This window comes from Rutidosis leptorrhynchoides, chromosome 9, assembly GCF_046630445.1.
Source record: "Rutidosis leptorrhynchoides isolate AG116_Rl617_1_P2 chromosome 9, CSIRO_AGI_Rlap_v1, whole genome shotgun sequence".
Taxonomy (NCBI): Eukaryota; Viridiplantae; Streptophyta; class Magnoliopsida; order Asterales; family Asteraceae; genus Rutidosis; species Rutidosis leptorrhynchoides.
In genome coordinates this window covers 41,537,268-41,558,509 of record NC_092341.1, presented here as the reverse complement: position 1 = coordinate 41,558,509, position 21,242 = coordinate 41,537,268, and the positions used below count along the sequence as shown (strand labels likewise).

The following is a 21,242-nucleotide window of genomic DNA, read 5'->3' as shown; positions in this document are numbered from 1 at the left end:
ATAACAGAGACCCGTAAAAATATCATAATCATTATGAGGCCTAATAAATATCTTTTAATTCAATCGTTTGGCATAATCTTTTAAATCCGTAGTTGAATATATCAATCAGATAATCAAACCAATAAGTTTAATGCACAGTATCATTTACTTAACACTTTGTTACGTTTTCAAGTTATAGTATATGTATCTATTTACATATAATTGTTCGCGAATCGTTGATAACAATCGAAGGGTAATTGAATAGTTTAAAATTTTGAGTTTCAACTTCATAGAATTTGCTTATCGTGTCGAAAACGTTAAAGATTAAGTTTAAATTTGGTCAGAAATTTCCGGGTCATCACACGTAGGTTGGGAGGGGACAAGTGGGGGACAACTTTTGCTTTTTGCATGGTGGTGGTCTAAAGGTGGTGCTTATTGTTGGGATCCCATGCAACATTTATAGTAATGGTTAACAAAAATGCTAGAATGTTGGCTCATCTTAATGGGTTTTTGTCCTACTTCTTAATGGGTCATAAATCCATTTAAATTGGGCTAACTTAAAAGTCCATTAGCTAGAGTATGGTGGGCTTAAGTCCAATAAGGTAGAAAGTCCAACAAGACTAACTAGTGTGCATTAGTAAATTACTAAGCGTAATTAAGCAACCAATAAGCCAAGTAATTGTCATTAGAAAATAACAATTAGTATTACGTAGTCATAATATTTCAATTATGACCAAAGTTTAACGTGTACAAAGTACATAGCTCGTTCTAAACGTCAAGTGACACTAACGGTCGTAAAAGCATTCGAGGATCAAGTTAAGTGATTAAACACTTAATAACACGATGTAAGGTATTAACAAAAGTAATTAACATGAATAATCATTCCAGAATATAATATAGCTCGGTACGTACAAATACGCAGTTTCGTGAAAACAAAAAGTATAAATATAAGTCGAAAAGGTCGTGTCGTTACACGTGTGGTGTACTTCTGCATTTCAATAGTTATCTTGTAAAGTCACTTGCCAACCGCCGACTGGTGTCCTTTTCTTTTCAACTTCGTCTTCTATGTTAGTTGAATAACACGTTTTATGCAGACAACACATGAAATAACTATGTCTTTGATAAACATAATTCGTCTAAGTGTTTTGTGATGGTTCTTCTTCTACTGGTTCTTCTATGATCTTCTTTGGGTTAGCATCCTCCTCCTGATGGTTACGAAGAACCCATTATTTTTCAACTTTCTTGTGCTGATACTAAGGGCAACACAATAAAAGACTAAGATACAACATACAATGATGTTTACAGACTTAGAACTATTTAAGTAAACCTATGATGGTTGTACATTACAATTAATGTTAATAGTCATGTATTTTCATAATTAAATCCTTATTTACTTAGGGGACTCAACAGTAGGTCTATGTATCCTGATTTATGTATGTATGTATGATTGTATGTATGTATGTATGTATGTATGTATGTATGTATGTATTTCTTATACATCTATATTTGTTTATGCATGTATGTGTATCCTTGTATGCTTACTTATATATCTTCATATTTATATAATTTTATTATCTTGTGTTTCAATATATATATATATAATCATGATATTTGTTGCATGTTGTATGGTTATTATACATATGTATCTATAACTGTTGTTATTCTTTAATTATTACCCCTACATACTAAAACTCATGAACATTTGTATAGTTTCAATTGTTTGAGATTGTAGTTTTCACTTTGCGTTCACACTGAAATCGGCCCCTCACCTTTGCCTCAATTTACACAACGACCCCTCAAGTTTTCATTTTCTCATGGGTAAAAAATGTAAGTATAGAATTTTATTAAAATAAAATAAACAAATTCCACCCGAATCTTTAGCGGGTCATATCTTCTATATACTAAAACTCATGAAGATTTGTGTAGTTTCAATTGTTTGAGATTGTAGTTTTGACTTTGCGTTCACACTGCAATCGGCCCCTCACCTTTGCCTCAATTTACATAACGACCCCTCAAGTTTTCATTTTCTCATGGGTAAAAAATGTAAATATACAATTTTATTAAAATAAAAGAAACAAATTCCACCCGAATCTTTAGCGGGTCCTATCTTCTCGCTCGGTGCGAGTTAAATTTTTCCGAGCCCATCGTTCAACTCAAAAAAATCTTACGAACACAACGGGACTAACTATACGCGAAACGGACACTTAAAAAAAACGCTCAATACATCGGACTATATTCAATACATATACACACCTATAATACGCTCCGTTAACTATGAATACGCAACCCAAAGACCCCGCGGCATCGCGCGGGCTCCTTTTTCTAGTTATATTATATTCACTACTAAAAAACTGGCAATTACCAACGGCAAAATCTGTTCCAAATTCGTCCCAAAACGTGATTACCGACGGATTTTCGGCGGATTCAGGCGGACCCTAAAATTGCCCTCGGTAATATTTTTCGACGGCTATTACTTTTTGCGACGGATTACCGACAGCCTATTTTAGCGATGGATTACAGACGGCCTAATTTGGCGACGTATTACCGACGACTTATTTTAGCGACGGACTCATTTTGGAACAGACTTACAACCGTGATTTTGGGATAGATTGCCGACGGATTTGCAAGTCCATTTAATTTGTCCCTGTTCCGTTATCAAATACTTTTTTGAAAACAAAAAATAAATTATTAAAAATTAAATAGAGAGTAAACATTAAAATAATTAAATGGATTAAACATTAAGTTAAGATTAAGATTAAAATAGATATTCATAAATTAAGTTAATTCGCTAATAATACACCGTTAAAATAAATTCAACATCTTAACGAAAAATACAATTCAAATCTAAAAATCTCATCTTAAATCTATTCACTTGCATAAAAATCACTGGCTTATATTTCTTCTTTGTCCATCCATCCATACCTCATGCTTCATTCTTTCAGATCTGAAATAGAATATACAACATGATACGGAGTATAAAATACTTGTAAATATTATAAACCCAAATTGAATACAGTACAACAGAATATAAAAAGAAAAGTGGAATTCTAGCTTCTATTTCAACAAGTATTACCTTAAAATCCTTAGAATATGAAAATAAGAAAATAAAAAATATTTTCATATCATTCATGCTCGTAAACTCGATAATTACCAATTATAAAAACCTCCGTCTCAAATCTGTCGCTAATTACCGACGAATTAGGGACGGCCATATATTTATATATATATATTTTTAAATTAGTATTTAGACGAATACCTATAGACACTCATTCATGAATGCATCTATTTTAATTAATAAACATTTTAAAAATACTAAATAGCGTATAAATGCAAACACACGTACGAGTATACATATATTCACTAACAGTGGTCATCGAACTTATATATAAATACACTATATCAAATGTATATCTGACAAACGTATAATATATTGATGAATATATGTTATATTTGATGGTAAAAGTGTATTCTAAGACATTTTGGTACTTATATGTGTTCATTCGTGTTCGTAAACACGATAAAATCTCAATTATAAAAAACTCCTCACAAATCTGTCCCTAATTACCGACGGATTATGGACGACCATTCATATAAAAACACTAGAATGCATGACCGTCGAAAATCCGTCGGTAATCTGTCGCAAAAGTTATATTTAGGGGTAGATTACCGAAGAACGAGTTATCGTAGTTAATCTGTCGCTAAACCGTTGCAAATGTTTGTTAAATTTGTTTTTTTATGAGTTCGTCGGAAAGTCGTCGGAAATCCGTCGGTATTTAGAGACGGAATTATAGGCCATCGTAAATCCTACGTTAATTTCAGATTTTCTAGTAGTGATTATAATATTTATAATATCTATTATATTTAGAGATATAAGTCTCTATGTATTAATCTATATATTATGTACTCTTTTGTAGGTTTTAGTAGATATGCATATGCATGTTTTCAGGTAATGTCGTTATATATGTACATGTTTTTCGTTATTGTCATACGTATACATGTCTTTACACTATACATGTTAGCTGTTTACGTTGGTACATGCTTATTTATTATATTGTATATACTGTCCCTCCCGAATTGCATTCAATGCCTTTCAAGTTTCAGGTATCTGTCGATTTCTTCATCATTCATTTATCAATTACTTTTGATTCGTCATACTGGCCGGAAGTCCTACAGGAAGCATTCTCTTTATTCTCGAGTAGAGGGAATAACGACATTTTCGGTAGGCAGAGAAAAACTTTCCCTACTTGCCGATAGAGAATTGACATCCCTTTCATTCGAGGATAGAGGCATGATCGCCTACATTTTATCTCCCATAACTCATTTTTGTGAGATTGTGTTACGGAGTATGTTGTTTTTGTTGTTGTTGTTGTATTTCATGATGTATTTTTTAGGAATGGTAAACGCACAAACACATTAAATAATTAACGACGAGACTCGAACTCACAATTTTATAGTTAACTTTAAAGTTGATTTGTTAACTCGATATCGTTAAACCATAATTCCTTTGGTATTGTATGTTGTAATTTATAATTTATAATGAAAACTAAAGTATTCTTCCATCTAATTTTTTTTTTGCTTTGTACTAGTGGAATGACCCGTGATTTCACGAGTTGTTTAAAGAAACATTTTAATAATATGTTTTAGGTATTAAGTGAATGTAGATGTTAAAGGTATGTACTTTAATGACCCTTGGAACCACGAATTCTGACTAAAAAATTTCTGTTGTTTTTACAAACATATTGATGTACTTAATTTAGTCAGAATAAATGAACTACATTTATTCTCCTACCATTCTTTTTCAATTTTCATTACAATTATTATTTTCTTTGTCATAAAAGCATACATTACAACCCTTTTATTGAGACATGTATTTCGCATAAATATGTAACGTAATTAATCCCGTAAAGAGAACCTGTATATATGAATAATAATAATAATAATAATAATAATAATATAATAATTATAGTTATAATAATCATAATAATAAAGTTTGCTTAAAATGAAGTATTTATATTTTTATAATAATTATTAGTAATAACAAATGCTTCTTGAAATTATTTAAAAAATTAAAATACAATTATTATATAAAGGTTGTACAATATGCTTCAAAGTTTGTGCATATATTCATAAGGTGTTTTGTAAAAGATTGTACAATTTGTTACAAAGTTTGTACATATGATCATAAGAGTGTATTATCATAAAGTTGTACATAATGCTTCAAATATTGTACATATGATCATGAGGTGTTTTATCATAAGATTTTACATAATGCTTCATGTATCATACAATTGACATGTTAATATTATTATTAAATACAATTAATTATTTTAATAATATCATCATGTGAGTCTTAGAATTTTTCTCTTTATTTTTGAATACTTGAATAATCCTTATTTTTGACATCACTTATAGAGATTTATTAGATTATTAGATATTATATATAGATAGAATAGATTTTTAGTAAATAATTATATTTTAATTTTAAATTTATTAAAATTAATGACATCATCCATATTTTATAAATGGCAAGTTTTAATAAAATGAAGAGTTAAATTGTGAAATGACGACATCATCATTTTATAGATTTAATAGAAGTTATAAATTGTTAAAAATTTAGTTGTGCAAAAAGACAAGGGTATTACGTAACCTATACCTATAATCAGTGTTGTAAAAGTCGGCCGACTTGACCGACGCGTCGGCCGATGCGTCGTTTTTTTGGGTTCTCCGTCCCGTTTTTTCTGAAAACGACTCAAAAGACGGTCAAAGTTAAAAATTCGGTCAAAGTCTGTCAAAGACGGTAAAAGTTGGTCAAAAACGGTCAAAATCAGTCAAATTTTCGTCAAGATGTGATATGTTTTAAAATTAGGAATTGTTTTCATTTTTTGGGCCGCTCTTTTCTCTGTGTCCTTACTGATTATGTACTCGGTAACATTAATTGAGTTTGAAGTTTAATTGTATTTAAATTCAAGTTTTTATTTAAGAAATTTATGATATAGAATCAACTATTTTATACATATATAAATATATATTTAAGAAATTATTAATAAAGTCAACGTTGGTCAACGACCGATGCGTCCCCGACGCGTCACCGACTCGGCCGACGCGTCCTTTTTAGGTCTCGATCGATGCGTCCCCGACTCACGATTTTTACAACCTTGCCTATAATCGTGTCTCATGCTTATGGCCTATCCATATTTGGAAACCATACCATAAAACCAGCTTGAACCAGATATTTTTTTTTCATTTTTAATAAAATTGGCCTTTTGTAGGTTTGGGAAATAGTGAAGTGACGTTTTGTATAGGAGAAAATTGATGACTCATTGTATTCTAGAGTAACTTTATTTTCACGACAATGAGATTCATTACGTGGGTACCACATAAGGTTGAGTTGATGATTAAACAATTTCACGGATTACAAAAGAACATATTATATTATCTAATTCCTAATTGGGACGGGTCTTTTTAATTTGCAATTTTCAAGCCAAGTTTGTTAATGACTCAAATCTAGAATTTCTCAGGAAAGTGCATTTTTACCGGGTATCAAAACACTCACAACCATGATAAAACTTAGTAGTACTTGGAGTTTAATAAAAAGTGGTTGAAACTTGAAAAAACCCCTACAGTACGACTCAAGTCGTCCATTCTTTAAGAAAGTTCATATCTTTATAAATAATTATGTAATGTAATGTATTATATCATGGCCGGTCCCGAAAATTTAAGTACCTAGAACGAAACGAAAAAAACCCTTAGGCCATAACGAACAATATAAGTTATTTTAAAAAACGACAACTAACGTCATATTAATAAACATAAAGACTATGAAATTAGAATTACATACCGTTATAACTAACAAATAGTTTTTGAAGCTATTCTAACATTCTTGGTAGGAAATTGTTTAATCACCTCTTCACAGTTTATACTCTCTAAGATTTCATTCTCGATAGTCCACATCACCAATCCACTCAATCTTTGTTGGGACATCATGGATCGTAGGTAAGATTTCAATAATTTCAGCTTTGAAAAGCTCATTTCCGCATATGCTAGTGTAACTCGGATAGTCAATAATATTCTATATGAAATCCTTGCGTTAGAAAAATTTGCTTGAGCCTTAATCATATGCATCGGAACATCTAAAGGATTCTTAAATTCACCGGCTCCTATTATGTCAAATTTATTCAACTCCATATAATGCTCATGACCACTGATATCCAATATTCCTTATACCTGAGTGCATTTTCCATAGAATCACAAGATGACTTTAGATCTTTATCTTCAACTCCCCTCAAATTATGCAGAAATAATAAACCAAATAATTTCTCATAGGTTGTAAATGGATAAAATCGTGTTTCAAGAGAAAGAATAGTTTTATCCACAATGTATAAGAAATAATTTACTCTAAAAGCCTCTTCAGGAGTAAATGAAACTTCCTGACTACTTGAACTCTCATCAAATCTTTTTTTCTATGAACCAAACGTTTTCGTAATCTACTTAGCTTCATCAGTTGCTTTTGAAAAAAATAGTTTCTCTTTAATCCTTGAAGTAGTCAACCAAACTGTTTATTTCTTTAATAGCAATCTCGATATGCATATCCTTTGATTGTAAATTCTTGCTCACAATGTTCACCTCGTTTGATACTTGATACCAAATGACAATTGATGCTAAAAAGTCAAATTCACCAAGTTCTTGATCTGCTATTGAATTTGCTTCACTAGCAATTGCAGGATCATTATCTTTTTCTCCAACTTCAAGTAAAGTTTCTCGTATGTCAAAAAGTTGCGTTTTAATACCGTTAAGATACTCAACATGACGTACCCAACGAGTTTGAGACAATGGCTTAAGAGTCAAATCTTTAATATTTTCTTTTCAAATTTCCCACCGATTAATAGAATTATGAAAAATAGTATATATACGTTGGATCTGTTCAAAAATGTTATTTCCTTTAACGCAACTGTTAGCCATATCACATAATGTAAGATTAAGTAAATGACAACCACAAGGAGTGTAAAATGCTCTTGGATTCTCCTTTAAATATCTCGATTGCACTCCATTATTTATTCCTTCCATGTTTGCACCATCGTCATATCCTTGACCACGCATATCAATTACATCAAGACTAATAACTCCTCAAGTGTAATTTCGAATAGACATTTTCTGGTGGTGTCTTTAACGTTTAAAAAGCCTAAAAAAGACTCCTCAACAATAACGAAATTAGATGTGAACTTAAAATACCTCACTATCATGCTTATTTGTTCTTGATTACTTGAATCAGGAGTACAATCAAGTATGATTGAGTAGTACTTTGCTGCCTTTACCTCTTTTATGATTTGTTTTTTAACCTCTTAACCTAACATAAAAATCAGCTCGTTTTGGATGTTGTGCCCAAGATAATGCACATGAACCTCATCATTATTGATGCGTTGCACATGCTCTTTAGTAACTCGGTTTATTGAAAAAAACTTAAGTAGTGCACTAGCTTGAGACTGTTTCATTTATTCATTTTGTCTTTTTCTCTTACGTTTTTCATAATCGAATAATTGTCTAGGAGTCATCCCTAATCTTATCACCAAATCAATAATCATACAACAAAACTTGAATCAATCTTATATCTTATCATAAATATACAACATACAAATCAAAATTTAAAAGTTAGACATATAAAAATTAACTAAGTAAAATTAAATTAATATACATTATACTAAACACCAACAAGGCAACAATCAAAGAAATCAAAATACAAATAAATTCTTAGTAGTAGAAAGACAATGGTGAATGGCTGAATGCCAACATAACTAATTAGATTAGGCATTATCATGTATTACGGTCTACGGAGTACATATTTGCATAAATCCGTTAGAAATTTAAATAATAAATATGGAGTAACACTTACTAATAGTAGAGTTACTAATACATGTAACAATAACAGAGAGCAGATCGATGAAGGCAGAATCAATTGAGATTTTAATAATTAAAAAGTATCATCGATGAAGCAGAAGTCGAGCGGACGTACTGACGTAGCTAGCGTATTGCTTAAGTTGGAAGTCTGGATACGTCACTGTTTTTTTTTTTTTTCTTTGGACCCTTAATTCTTTAATTTAGGGCCTTCGTACAATAACCTGGTTTTTAATATTATTTGGGCCACTAAAATATATGGGCCCTTGACAAATCTACCTATTGGGCCATCATTGGACCGGGCCTATATTATATTATACTCCGTATTATATTATATATAAGCGGATATACCCGAGAGTTACCAAAATCTAGTATCAAAAATTTTCATCTAAATTACTGAAAATTAGGAGCTACCACCATCCTCATAATTTTCAAATTATGCGGACGAACCTAATACACTAACTTTCACTGGAAACGGTGCACACACGCACCAGAAATTTTTCCGGCAAGTTTTGTAGGTTTGATTCCGGCCTTTTTCAAGCTTTTCCGGTCTGGTTCAACGAGTTCTACAGCACCGCGAACGAATCTATGTCCAGATCAACTCGTTCATTGTTTTTGCAGGTTCCCGAACAGTCGCTGATAGGACGAACGCCGGACACTCTGCCGGAAGTAAGATCTCTGGCCGGTTACATCTTTCACTCTCTTCTTCTCTTTCGCTGTTACATGCTTTTTTCTGTGTTATACTATGATTCTCATGCTTATATATATATTAGTTTTGCATATTGACTGATATAATTATTAATTATTTATTTTTAGACTATATACAAGTAGGAGTTCTTTATTACTACTCTGGTTGTCTGTTTCTACTCGTCTTCTGTGTTGGGTGGTAATCTTCACCCACTTTTATTGACTATATATTTTTTTATATAACTTGTTTTGTATTATCCTTGGTTTTTATCACTATATTATATTATTTTTCTGATTTATTATTATTGATACTAAATTATTTTTATTAATAATATTATTACTTTATTATTATTATTAAATTATTATATCTATTTATATTATATTACCTCTCCTACCTTTGTTTATCATATAGAGTAAGATAGACTCGGGTAGTAGAGATGGTCACGTGAGGTCATGTCCTCCTTACTTAGGGGCGGTTAGGTCTAGAGGGTTTAGAGTTGGCAATAGGTTAGCGGACCCGGTTAAGATTAGAGTAGGGAGTTGGAATGTAGGATCTTTGACTAGCAAATCCTTTGAGCTTGTTGAGACCTTACGTAAGAGTAAGGTGGATATTTTGTGTGTTCAAGAAACCAGATGGAAGGGTCAAGAGGCGGTTGACATTGAAGACTACAGGTTGTGGTTTTCGGGTTCTACGGTAGCTAGAAACGGGGTTGGAATCATTTTAGGACATCCGTATAAGGATAATATTGTGGGCGTAGGTAGATGTAGTGATAGGATTATGTCAATAAGATTAGTTATTCATGAGGAGACTTACATGGTCATTAGCGCTTACGCACCTCACGCTGGTTTGGGTGAAGAAGAAAAAAGAAGCTTTTGGGATTCGTTAGATGAAGTCGTGAGGAGTTGCCCCGCTGACCATCGTTTACTTATTGGGGGAGACCTTAATGGACATATAGGCACGGATTCAGACGGATATACGGGTGTCCATGGGGGCTTTGGGTATGGAGTCCGAAATGAAGAAGGACGCTCTATTCTCGATTTTGCTGCTGCCCATGATTTGGCTGTTGCAAACTCTTTCTTTAGGAAGACGGAAGCTCAACTAGCTACTTTCCACAGTGGGGGCCATAGTACCCAGATTGACTATTTGCTGCTTCGCAAAGGGGAGCGTAGGGCTTGCAGAGACTGTAGAGTTCTGACTACATGGACCTGTTCCACCCAACACATATTATTGGTCATGGACCTGGCCTTGCAGAGGCGGGCTTCCAGGAGCGCGAAACCCGTCCAACCTAGGATCCTATGGAAGAATCTAAATGGAGTGAAAGCCGAAACTTTTAAAGCTTCGGTTTTGGAAAGAGTAGAGGCAGGAGTGTAAATTGCTACTCATGGTGACGCGGATCAGATGTGGAATAGTCTGGCTTCCACTACTAGAGATGTAGCCAAGGAAGCCTTAGGTGTGGTAGTAGGGACATCGCGAGGACACAAATCTAGTAGAGAATCATGGTGGATTAGCGATGAGGTCCAAACCAAAGTCGCGCTTAAGTAACTAAGGTTTAGGGAGCTCATTACTTGCAGGGAGGGAACACTTGAGGATAGAACTAGGGCAGAAGAGAGATATAAAGAAGCCAAAAGGGAAGCTAAGAAGGCTGTTGCACGTGCAAAAGATAAAGCGTATGAAGATTTTTACAAGAAACTAGATTCTAAAGAAGGAGCTAATGATATCTACAGGATTGCAAAAGCTAGAGAGCGTAGGAGGAGGGATATAGATAACATCAAGTTTATCAAAGATGAAGCCGGTCAAACCATAGTGAAGGAAGACGAAATTAGGAAAAGATGGGAAGTTTATTTCTCATCTCTTTTCGTTTGAGGGGTACCCGGGCGCCAAGAGGAACCGCGTGACTGTGGTATAGGTCAATTCCAGAACAACAATTTCTATAGGAGGATCAGCCAGGAGAAGTAAGAGTGGCACTACGAAAGATGGGTAGAAACAAAGCTATTGGACCAGACAAGATTCCAATAGAGGTGTGGCGGTGCCTGGGCGATGATGGCGTTAGGTGGTTGACGTGTCTTTTCAATAAGACGTTTAGAAGCTATAAAATGCCCATTGAATGGAGACGCAGCGAGATTATTCCCATCTTCAAAAATAAAGGGGATGCCCAAATCTGCGGTAATTACAGAGGCATAAAATTACTTAGCCATACCATGAAGCTTTGGGAGAGAGTGATTGAGACTAGACTTCGACGCGAAACCACAGTTTCGGAAAACCAATTTGGTTTCATGCCAGGGCGCTCTTCAATGGAGGCAATTCATATTATAAGAAGCGTTATGGAGAAGTATAGGGAAAAGCAAAAGAGCCTAGAGATGGTCTTCCTAGACTTAGAAAAGGCCTATGATTGTGTTTCGCGAAAGTTAATTTGGAAGACCCTAAATGGTAGAGGTATCCCAAGTAGATATATTAGAGCAATTATGGATATGTACGAAGGGGCGAAGTCCTGCGTTCGGACGCCTGTGGGAAACAAAGAGTATTTCCCGATAGAAGTAGGCTTGCACCAGGGATCTGCCCTAAGCCCTTTCCTTTTCGCTTTGATTCTCGATGAGCTGTCTCGAGGAATACAAGAGAACATCACATGGAGTCTGATTTTTACTGATGATATTGTGCTTGTAGCGGATTCCAAAGAAGAGCTTAATAGAAGACTAGAACAATGGAGGGAGGCCTTAGAACAAAATGGTCTAAGGATCAGTAGACAAAAGACAGAATATCTTAGGTGTGATTTCAACAGCGTTGAAGATGAACAAAACACTGGAGTGAATATCAGCATTGGGGACCAGATCTTGCACCCACAAGATTTGTTTAGATATCTAGGCTCGGTCCTCCATAAATGGGGAGGATGGATGAAGACGTGACCCATCGTATTAAGGTAGGTTGGTTGAAGTGGAGGGCAGCGAAAGGGGTCTTGTGCGACAAGAAGATTCCGCTCAAATTGAAAGGGAAATTCCTCAAGGTGGCAATTAGACCTGCCATATTGTACGGATCAGAATGCTGGCCAATGACGAAGGCCCAAGAGAGAAGGATGGAGGTGGCTGAAATGAGGATGCTTAGGTGGACATTTAGCAGGACCATGTTAGATATGATTCCAAATAGTGTGTTTAGGGAAAGCCTTGGAATTGGAAGCATTATCGACAAGCTAAGAGAAGAACGACTTCGATGGTTTGGGCATGTGATGAGGCGACCACGAACTGCCCCGGTTAGGAGAGTCGAGGCACTCACGGTCGACGGCGTTAGGAGAAGGGGTAAACCTACTCGTAGGTGGGTTGATAGACTAAGGCTCGACTTGAAGGAGCTTTTGTTGACCGAGGACATGACTTCTGATAGGAATGCGTGGAGGGCTAGAATAAGAATAGTCGAGTAGGGTGCGTATTTTATTATTATTATTATTATTATTATTTTTATTTGTAGTGCTACGCTACTAATATATTTATTATTATTATTATTATTATTATTATTATTATTATTATTATTATTATTATTATTATTATTATTATTATTATTATTATTATTATTATTATTTGTATTGTGTATTAGCAATATTATTTCTTGTATCATTATTTGTATTATTATTATTACTACTACTACTCTCATTATTATTATTATTATTATTATTATTATTATTATTATTATTATTATTATTATTATTACTACTAATACTTTCACTATTATTGTACTCTGTATTATTATTATCTTTTACTATTACTACTATTAATATTACTGCTTACCATTTTTAGCATATTACTATTATTATTTCTTATTGTTAATACTATTACTTTTTCTATTAATTATTAGTTATTGATACTATTATTTGTATTACTAGTACTATCCTCCTTATTGTCTTTATGTACTATTTTGTTTAATATTATATGTATGTTTTTGTATGTTTGTGTATGTGTGCATGCATGTTTGTTTGTTCGTATGTATGTACGTATGTTTATGGATGTTTACATGTATGTAGGTTTTTGGAATGTATGTTTTTATGCTTATGTTTGTAGGTAGGCTTTTGTTTGCTGGTATACAAAGATGGACGTATGCTTATGTATCTTCTTTCTTAGTGTTCTATGTATGTATGATGTAGGTTTATAGGTATGTTGGTTTTTGCATGTATGTTTATGCTTTTGTATGTATCTATGTATGTATGATGTTAAGATGTTTGTTTTATGCATCTATGTATGTTTGATGTATGTTGTTTGTTTTGGCATATATGTATGTATGATGTAGGTTTATAGGTCTATGTATGGACGTATGCTTTTGTTTGTAGGTATGTTTGCTTTTGCATGTATGTTTATGCTTTTTGTAGGTATGTATGTATGTATGTATGTATGTATGTATGTATGTATGTATGTATGTATGTATGTAATATGTATGCTTATGTTAGTGTGCATGGTATGTATGTATGTATGTATGTATGTATGTATGTATGTATGTATGTATGTATGTATGTTTGTATGTATGTATGTGTGTATGTGCGTAGGTTTGTTTGTGTACGGATGTATGTAGGCATGTATATAGGTTTGTGTATGTGTGTATGTACGAATATGCATGCATGCATGCATGCATGTATGTATGTATGTATGATTTTGGTGCTTCGCATCGTTCGGTGCATCTTGGGGCTATTATGGCTGAGGACGACCCTCTTTGCTCGTGAGCCTGGTTGGTTTCCTTTAGTTGTGTGGCTTCGGTGATGTCTACCGTAAAGGTGCATGAGTGGTGTTTGGTTTGTTACGGGTGGTTGGCTCTTTGCTTTTGCAACAACTTCCACCTGGCATGCCTTTCGAGTTTCTGTTTACTAGTTTTTTTTTTTTTGGCTCAATTTATTGAGGCAACAACAAGCGTCGATATAGTGGCGTCTTGACTGCCGCTTTGAGCCTAAATTGATTTTCAGGCAGCCTTTAAAACCCATGAAAATTTGATTAAACTATTTTCATGGAGTCTCTTTTTCTTTTCAGTTTTTTTTTTTTTTTTTTTTTTTTGGGGCCGGAGGTTCCCACGGAAGCAATCTCTCTGCCCTAGAGTAGAGAATGGGATGACTTTCTCTTACTATGGGCCTCGACTCATGGTTAAAGAAACGACTTCTCTCTTACTCTACGGTAGAGGAAGGATTGTCTACATCTCACCTCCCCATAACTCGTATGTGCGGGATTGAGTGTTGTTGTTGTTGTTATTGTATATATAAGCTGTTTAAAATCATCTAACCATCAAATACAATTACGGAGTACATTAGCATTCATGTGAACTAAGCCCAATACCAAGAGATTTGAGATTTGTGTATTTCAGTCCAAACCATTTCATACTTTACATGCAATACCTATAGAAAGCTCACACATGGCTCAAAAATGTCTTTATACCTTCAACTCTTCAAGTTTTACACTATCAGATTATTTGAAAAATACCAATTACAACATTATATTTCACCATTGTTGCCATTAATGGGTTGTTAGTCATAAATAAAAAATAGCTTCAAACTTTTGTTGAGTGTTGAGAGCTGCACCTTGCAGCAGACCTAGTTCGCAACTATAGTGGGCCAGTTCATTAAAAATTTTGTGACTTACAATCTTAATTTGAGTTCAAAAATATAGAGGCCCAGTTTAAAAATATAGAGGCCCAGTTCGAAAGCCCAAATAGGAAACCTGTACGTATGTCACCGCCTCAGATACACGTAAATTATCGTACACGCAAACGAGATCTTATTTTAACACAAATAAACATAAAAATTCGATTGAGGGCGGCGATCGTTGAAGGATAAGGTTTTGAGACGCTGTTCGAATCTAGATCTATCAATCTCAACCGTCGATCTGTTTCATCCACCGTCGTAATTCATCGGAGATTGAAGATCCGCGCTCCGGTAAGAAATATCAACGCCTTTGATTGTTTTTCGGCCTCTTAATTTGAGGTTCGATAAAAAAGAAGATCGTCCGATTCGATATCTAATATCATTAATCGCATAATCACTTGATCGATTGATCTCTGATGTATTCATATTGATTGATTGATTTCACGAATTAGGGTTCGTTTTTTTCCTTACGATTTGAAAATATATATTGCTTTTTAATAATTAGGGTATTGTTAGGGGTTTCAAATAAAGAGTTTATTTTGTATTTGTTCTGAATAAAAAAAAGTTATTCAAGCTGCTGAAAGTTTAGGGTTTCACTTATAATTGGGGGGTTTCCTGGATCTGATCTAGGGTTTGGTAATTTTTTTTTTATTATTTGTAATTTTGCACTGTTATTTGGATTCGAATTTGGTTGCTTAAAAGTCGGTTGTTGGTGTTACTGATTATGGCGGCAGGACGACAGAATGTTTCGAGGCATAGCTACTTGAATTCTCGAATTTCGAGCACTGAGTTTACTAGAAGCTCAGTTTGCAGATACAATGAAGTTGACTGTATCAAGAAAAGAAAATTTTCACCTGTTGTCTGGAATGATAGGGTTGAGAAGAAGGTGAAGATTTCATCTAAGAACAGACTTACAGGTTCTGTTTTTTCTCGATTGTCTTCTCCGAAATCTTCTAAAGATTTTGGGAAATTGCAGGATGTTATTGCAGATGTTGATATTGAAAAATGTTCACTTGCTACTGACAGTGAGTTTCAAATTTCTTCTGTCGAGTCTGTTGTTTCTAATGTTTCAGATGGGTTGGAAGTGCCAAATTTTGTTGCTGCAGAAACTCGTGAAGTGCGTGATGAAGATGTCGAGATCGAAGAGGGAGGATATGTTGAGGAAAGGAAATTGTCCAAATCAAAGTGGGCATTTGATGATTCCCCGAAATTGGCATCGCATAATAACAATTCAAGTCCTGAAAGTGGTGAGTTTCAGAGAGAAGGTTCTAATGGTAATGATGTGTTGTCATCTTTGTCTACTGAGAATGAGCAGCCACATTATGTTGATGATAAGGTTGCTGTTGCTAGAATGGATTACTCAAGTTCAGAAGATGATGATGATGATGATCTTGAAGTCGGGGTGTGTTCTGGTTTTGACATGATGCCATCATGTAGGAACGTGTTTGAGTATGAGAGACTTGGGAAGATTAGTGAAGGAACATATGGTGTTGTATACAAAGCTAGGGATAAAAAAACTGGAGAAATTGTTGCATTGAAGAAGGTTAAGTTAGGAAAGGATAGTGAAGGTTTTCCAATAACAGCTTTACGTGAGATCAACACTCTTTCATTGTTGCAGCACCCGTCTGTTGTTGAAATCAAGGAAGTTGTTATGGATGACTTTAATGGCGTTTATATGGTCATGGATTATATTGATCATGAACTCAAAGGATACATGGATCGAATGAAGCAACCGTTTAGTCAAAGTGAGGTCAAACGCCTTATGTTGCAACTGTTATCAGGGTTATCATATCTTCATGATAATTGGGTTATGCACAGGGATTTGAAGACATCAAATTTATTATTAAACAACAATGGTGAGTTAAAGATTTGTGATTTCGGGATGGCTCGATTACATGGTAGTCCTACAAAACCGTATACTCCATTAGTTGTTACTCTTTGGTACAGGGCACCTGAACTTCTTCTCGGGTTGAAAAATTATACAACTGCTATTGATATGTGGTCGGTTGGTTGTATAATGGCCGAAATGTTATCAAAGAAACCGCTTTTTGATGGTAATAAAGAACTTGAACAAATTGACAAGATTTTTCGAACTCTTGGCACCCCGAATGATACGATATGGCCTGGCTATTCGAAACTGCCAGGTGTTAAAGCAAAGCTTGTGAAGCAGCCGTTTAATACGTTGAGAAGAAGATTTGGTGCGGCTACATTTACTGGTGCGCCTATGCTGACTGAGCTGGGACTTGATTTGTTGAATAAGCTTTTGACATATGATCCGAGTAAGAGGATTTCTGCAAAAGATGCTCTCAATCATCAATGGTTTTGTGAGGCTCCTTTACCTGCTGAACATGTTAGGATCTGTAAATGAGTTGTATCTTTTGTTGTGACAAAATGGGTCATGATCTTTGTAACATGATTTGACTATCATCAATGCACTGAAATGTAACAAAATATAACCATTTTACTTTTGTTGTTGCTCACAGTTACTGTTACTTGATTTTGTGCTACTATTTGCAGGGATCACAAGCTATGTTAGTCAACTGTGGAATGAAATTAACTACACATAATAATTTACCTTGATCAATTTACTGTATTAGAAGTTACAGGAGCAAACATGGCTTTGTACAGATTGGATCATTACAAACTGTATATTGATAAAAAAAAAAAAAAAAAAAAAAAAAAAATAACTGATGTGATGTGTTTGTGTACTAGTTGAGCTCACCATCTCGAGTCAACATCTCGATTTTGACCACATTATCCAAACTCTGCTTTCGAATTTTCAATGTAAAGTCTGCATATTTATTTCAAAAATTTAAGTTATTTAGCATAGAGTTTTTCAAGCATAGAAACGTCTAGAATTTGAATGTACCGTGCAGGCGTGCAGATTCTAAAGCATGAAGAGCACAACTAATGTTTGACTTTTTAGTAAGAGATTCGGGATTAGACTCCAAATCTTTGTATATAACGATGTCATAATCGGCACCTAAGCCTGTGGGACAACCTGTTTCAACCAACAATTCTATTTCGAGACTAAGATAAATCGCTACATACGGACCTTCGATCCACATTCTCCTTGCAATTTTATTCCCAAGTTCTGTAACTGGTTTAGCAAATTTCAGTGCATGAAATGCTACCTGCAACAACCAAATCCGATTGTGAAGATTTAATTACTGACAACATCGTAAAATGGAAAATTAAGAATTTAAAACTGCAATGCCTTGCATTGAAGTTTTCACAGATCAGGTGGGAACTTAACGATAACTTTTGAATGCAACCTTGTTAAGCCCCTTTTGCATTGAGCTACTAATGACGAGGGGTTTAGCTTTTGTCCCACATTTGTTGGTTAGTAGAAGCAGAAAGTGAGGAAGCCTGTATATAATGAACCTAGCTGCTTATTTAGAAAGCCGTGCAGCTACACAATGGGCACATAGCGAACTATTCTTTCGCCTTTTACTAAAGAATATCGTGTATAAAGTAGCATATGCTTATTTTTGTAGAGTTCTTTTCTATGTTAAAGGACTCCAACCAATTGTTCTAGTTCTAACTTTAAATGATCGAATACTGTTAACTTTCAAAGTTGTATTCAAAGAAGCTAATCTTTTTATGTATAAATAGATCCAAATTCAAAAGTTTTGACTACAAAGATGGTCCCTTTTTCCATTAACAATCAATCTTTTATTATCCTTTGTAATGATCATCTTAAAATCGTTCACATGTATAAAAAAAACCCTATTGGTGTCTCAACGGCCCTTGTAGAGAGGCAACAACAAAGCTTTGCAATCCGAGATCTTTCTTGAAATCCATAAGACTATGGTTTATATGATTTAGGGTGTTCACTGGTTCGGTTTATGGTTTGTTCGGGTTTTGAACTTCTAAATCTAAAACCAAACCAAAAACCAAATTTACCTGTCAAAGCTGAACCAAAATCAAACACATCAATTTTACACGATTACACATGATTATATGATACAAACTACTTAAGTATAACCATTAGTAAGTAATACTTTTTAATCGAATTCGATTTCACAAACTATGAAAATAATATACAATTAAGAAAGTCCAAACAGTGCAAGGTCAACACTTTACAGTTCACAAAGTGCATAACCATATACAAGGAAAAATGGTAAGTTTGGTATTAAGAATGGGTTACTTTTTAAAGAGCAATGTATTGTATAGAGTAATAGAGTATGGAGGACAAGAATTACAGTAAACTGTAATAATACATACCAACATCCAAATACAAGTGAATATTGACCAATTCAGAACCATTAAAGGAAGTTGTTTTGGGTTAGTCCCACATCGACTTATTACTACAATCAGGTTCTGAAAATGGCTGTATATAAGGAACCCAGTTGCTAACATGTAAAATCACGCAGCCATGCAATGAGCACAAAGCGAACTATTCTTTCGCCTTTTACTAAAGAATACCGTGTGCTCGTTGTATAAAAATGGCATATGTCTATTTTTGGAGAGTTCTCTCTATTGAGAGACTCCACCAATCTAGTTTTCAAAATTTTACAGTATTATTATTCTTGTATGTAAAATGCAGTTAAATATTTGGTGACTCTGTAAGAAATATAATAAAAAGCTAATTACAAACTAAGTGTCTTTTCCTGCAAATCTAGTATAAAAATAAGTAAAAAGATTTAATAATCCAAAATGCAGTTTAATAGTTGGTGATTGATTAAGAAACATTATAACAAGCTATTTATAAATAATAATAAAAGTGACGCTTCCTACAATCTAGTGTGAAAAATAAACATGTTATATACAGAGATTTAGTCCCAGGTACTCCGAATATAACTACCTATGGAGTGCACAAAGCGAACTTAGTTTTTGCTACCTCTAGATGTATCTCAAAGCCACGATTCATGTCCCGTTGATGTGTAGCTTCTTTACTCCACCAATAACCATAGCCGATTTCCTTTACATTAATATGTGTGGCATCTTCACTCCTTCATTCACCATAGCCGAATTCTTGTGGATTTGGTCCCCCCCCCCCCCCCCCCCCCCCCCCCAACTTTTGGAAGTAAACCGTATATACATTTCGATACCGGAATCAAAACCAAACCAAATTTGAATTCAGTTCGATTTCGTAGATTAAAAACGAAATACAAAAAAGTTACAGTTTAACCGAAGTAACCATAAAAAGTGATTTATAAGCAATTGCAGAATGAACAAATATTAAAAGTTTTGCTAAGTAATTAAATCATCGGATACAAGCAATTGCAGAATGAATGAACATTGACCATGTAACTTCGCTAACAAAATGTGTGTATATATATAGAGAGAGAGATATGGTTTGAAAGTAACTACCAAGTGAGATAGTGGGAAAGAAAGGGGTGTTGGGTTAGTCCCACATTGACCTGTTATAAGAACCAGGTATTAAAGATGGCAGTATATAATGACCCAGCTGCTAAGATTAAAAGCCACGAAGCCATGTAATAAGCACAATGTGAAATATTCTTTCGCTTTTTACTAAAGAATATTGTGTGTGTTTTTTATATAAAAATGGCATACGCCTATTTTTGAGAGTTCTCTTTTTGAGAGACAACAAATTTGGTTTTACAATATATTACTATTTACTATTGTTATACATCTATTTCTCTCATTATAAGCTACAAATTTTAAAATATGTATTATATCATAATGTCCCAAATGGGTTCAATTTATACTGGTTGACTACAACTTTGGTTTTGTTGTGTTCTTCTAGATTATACGGAGTAAAATGTTATTTTCAAGAGACTTCTGCATCACTAGGAGTTTAAATGGGTTTGTTTATCCAATTTACGTCTGTTTACAATTGTAACTAATGTTCACCTTATTAAATATTAACAGAAACGGGTTGTCTCGAGGTGCTTCAATTTGTTTTCATTTTTTTGTTTGTTAATTTCTATTTAGATCGCTTAGTTTGGATGTTGGATCGGTTAGAATGTTTAGTTTAGTTTAGTTTTTCGGGTAGTTAGGAAATGCTCTTTTTTAGATGGTTGATTTCTAGGCGTGAGCTTCCGTTCCTTCCGTTTCTTTTGTATTCTCTCTTGAGGACGTTTTCCTTTGGAAAGTGACCTCATTTCTATATGAGTTCTA

General features: G+C 34.1%; 2 protein-coding genes, 2 non-coding genes and 1 pseudogene across 4 annotated transcripts; 4 read left to right on the top strand and 1 right to left on the bottom strand.

Annotated features, from left to right (window-relative positions):
• Positions 1-7,154: 7,154 nt before the first annotated feature.
• On the bottom strand, positions 7,155-8,076 carry LOC139867981 (uncharacterized). Its single transcript, XM_071856324.1, has 3 exons — positions 7,890-8,076; positions 7,528-7,838; positions 7,155-7,439 (listed from the first exon to the last, which is right to left on the bottom strand). The coding sequence occupies exons 1-3, from the start codon at positions 8,074-8,076 to the stop codon at positions 7,155-7,157; spliced, it is 783 nt and encodes a 260-aa protein (XP_071712425.1).
• A 7,740-nt stretch (positions 8,077-15,816) lies between these two features.
• Positions 15,817-17,630, top strand: LOC139865732 (uncharacterized). Its single transcript, XM_071853826.1, has one exon. It carries the CDS (start codon positions 15,880-15,882, stop codon positions 17,521-17,523), a length of 1,644 nt encoding a protein of 547 aa, XP_071709927.1. The 5' UTR covers positions 15,817-15,879; the 3' UTR covers positions 17,524-17,630.
• Positions 17,631-18,565: 935 nt separating this feature from the next.
• Positions 18,566-18,675, top strand: LOC139869656 (U5 spliceosomal RNA; annotated as a pseudogene).
• An 853-nt stretch (positions 18,676-19,528) lies between these two features.
• Positions 19,529-19,646, top strand: LOC139869651 (U5 spliceosomal RNA). Its single transcript, XR_011766238.1, has one exon. It is a non-coding gene; the product is annotated as a U5 spliceosomal RNA (small nuclear RNA).
• Positions 19,647-20,590: 944 nt separating this feature from the next.
• On the top strand, positions 20,591-20,707 carry LOC139869655 (U5 spliceosomal RNA). Its single transcript, XR_011766242.1, has one exon. It is a non-coding gene; the product is annotated as a U5 spliceosomal RNA (small nuclear RNA).
• The last annotated feature ends 535 nt before the right edge of the window (positions 20,708-21,242 follow it).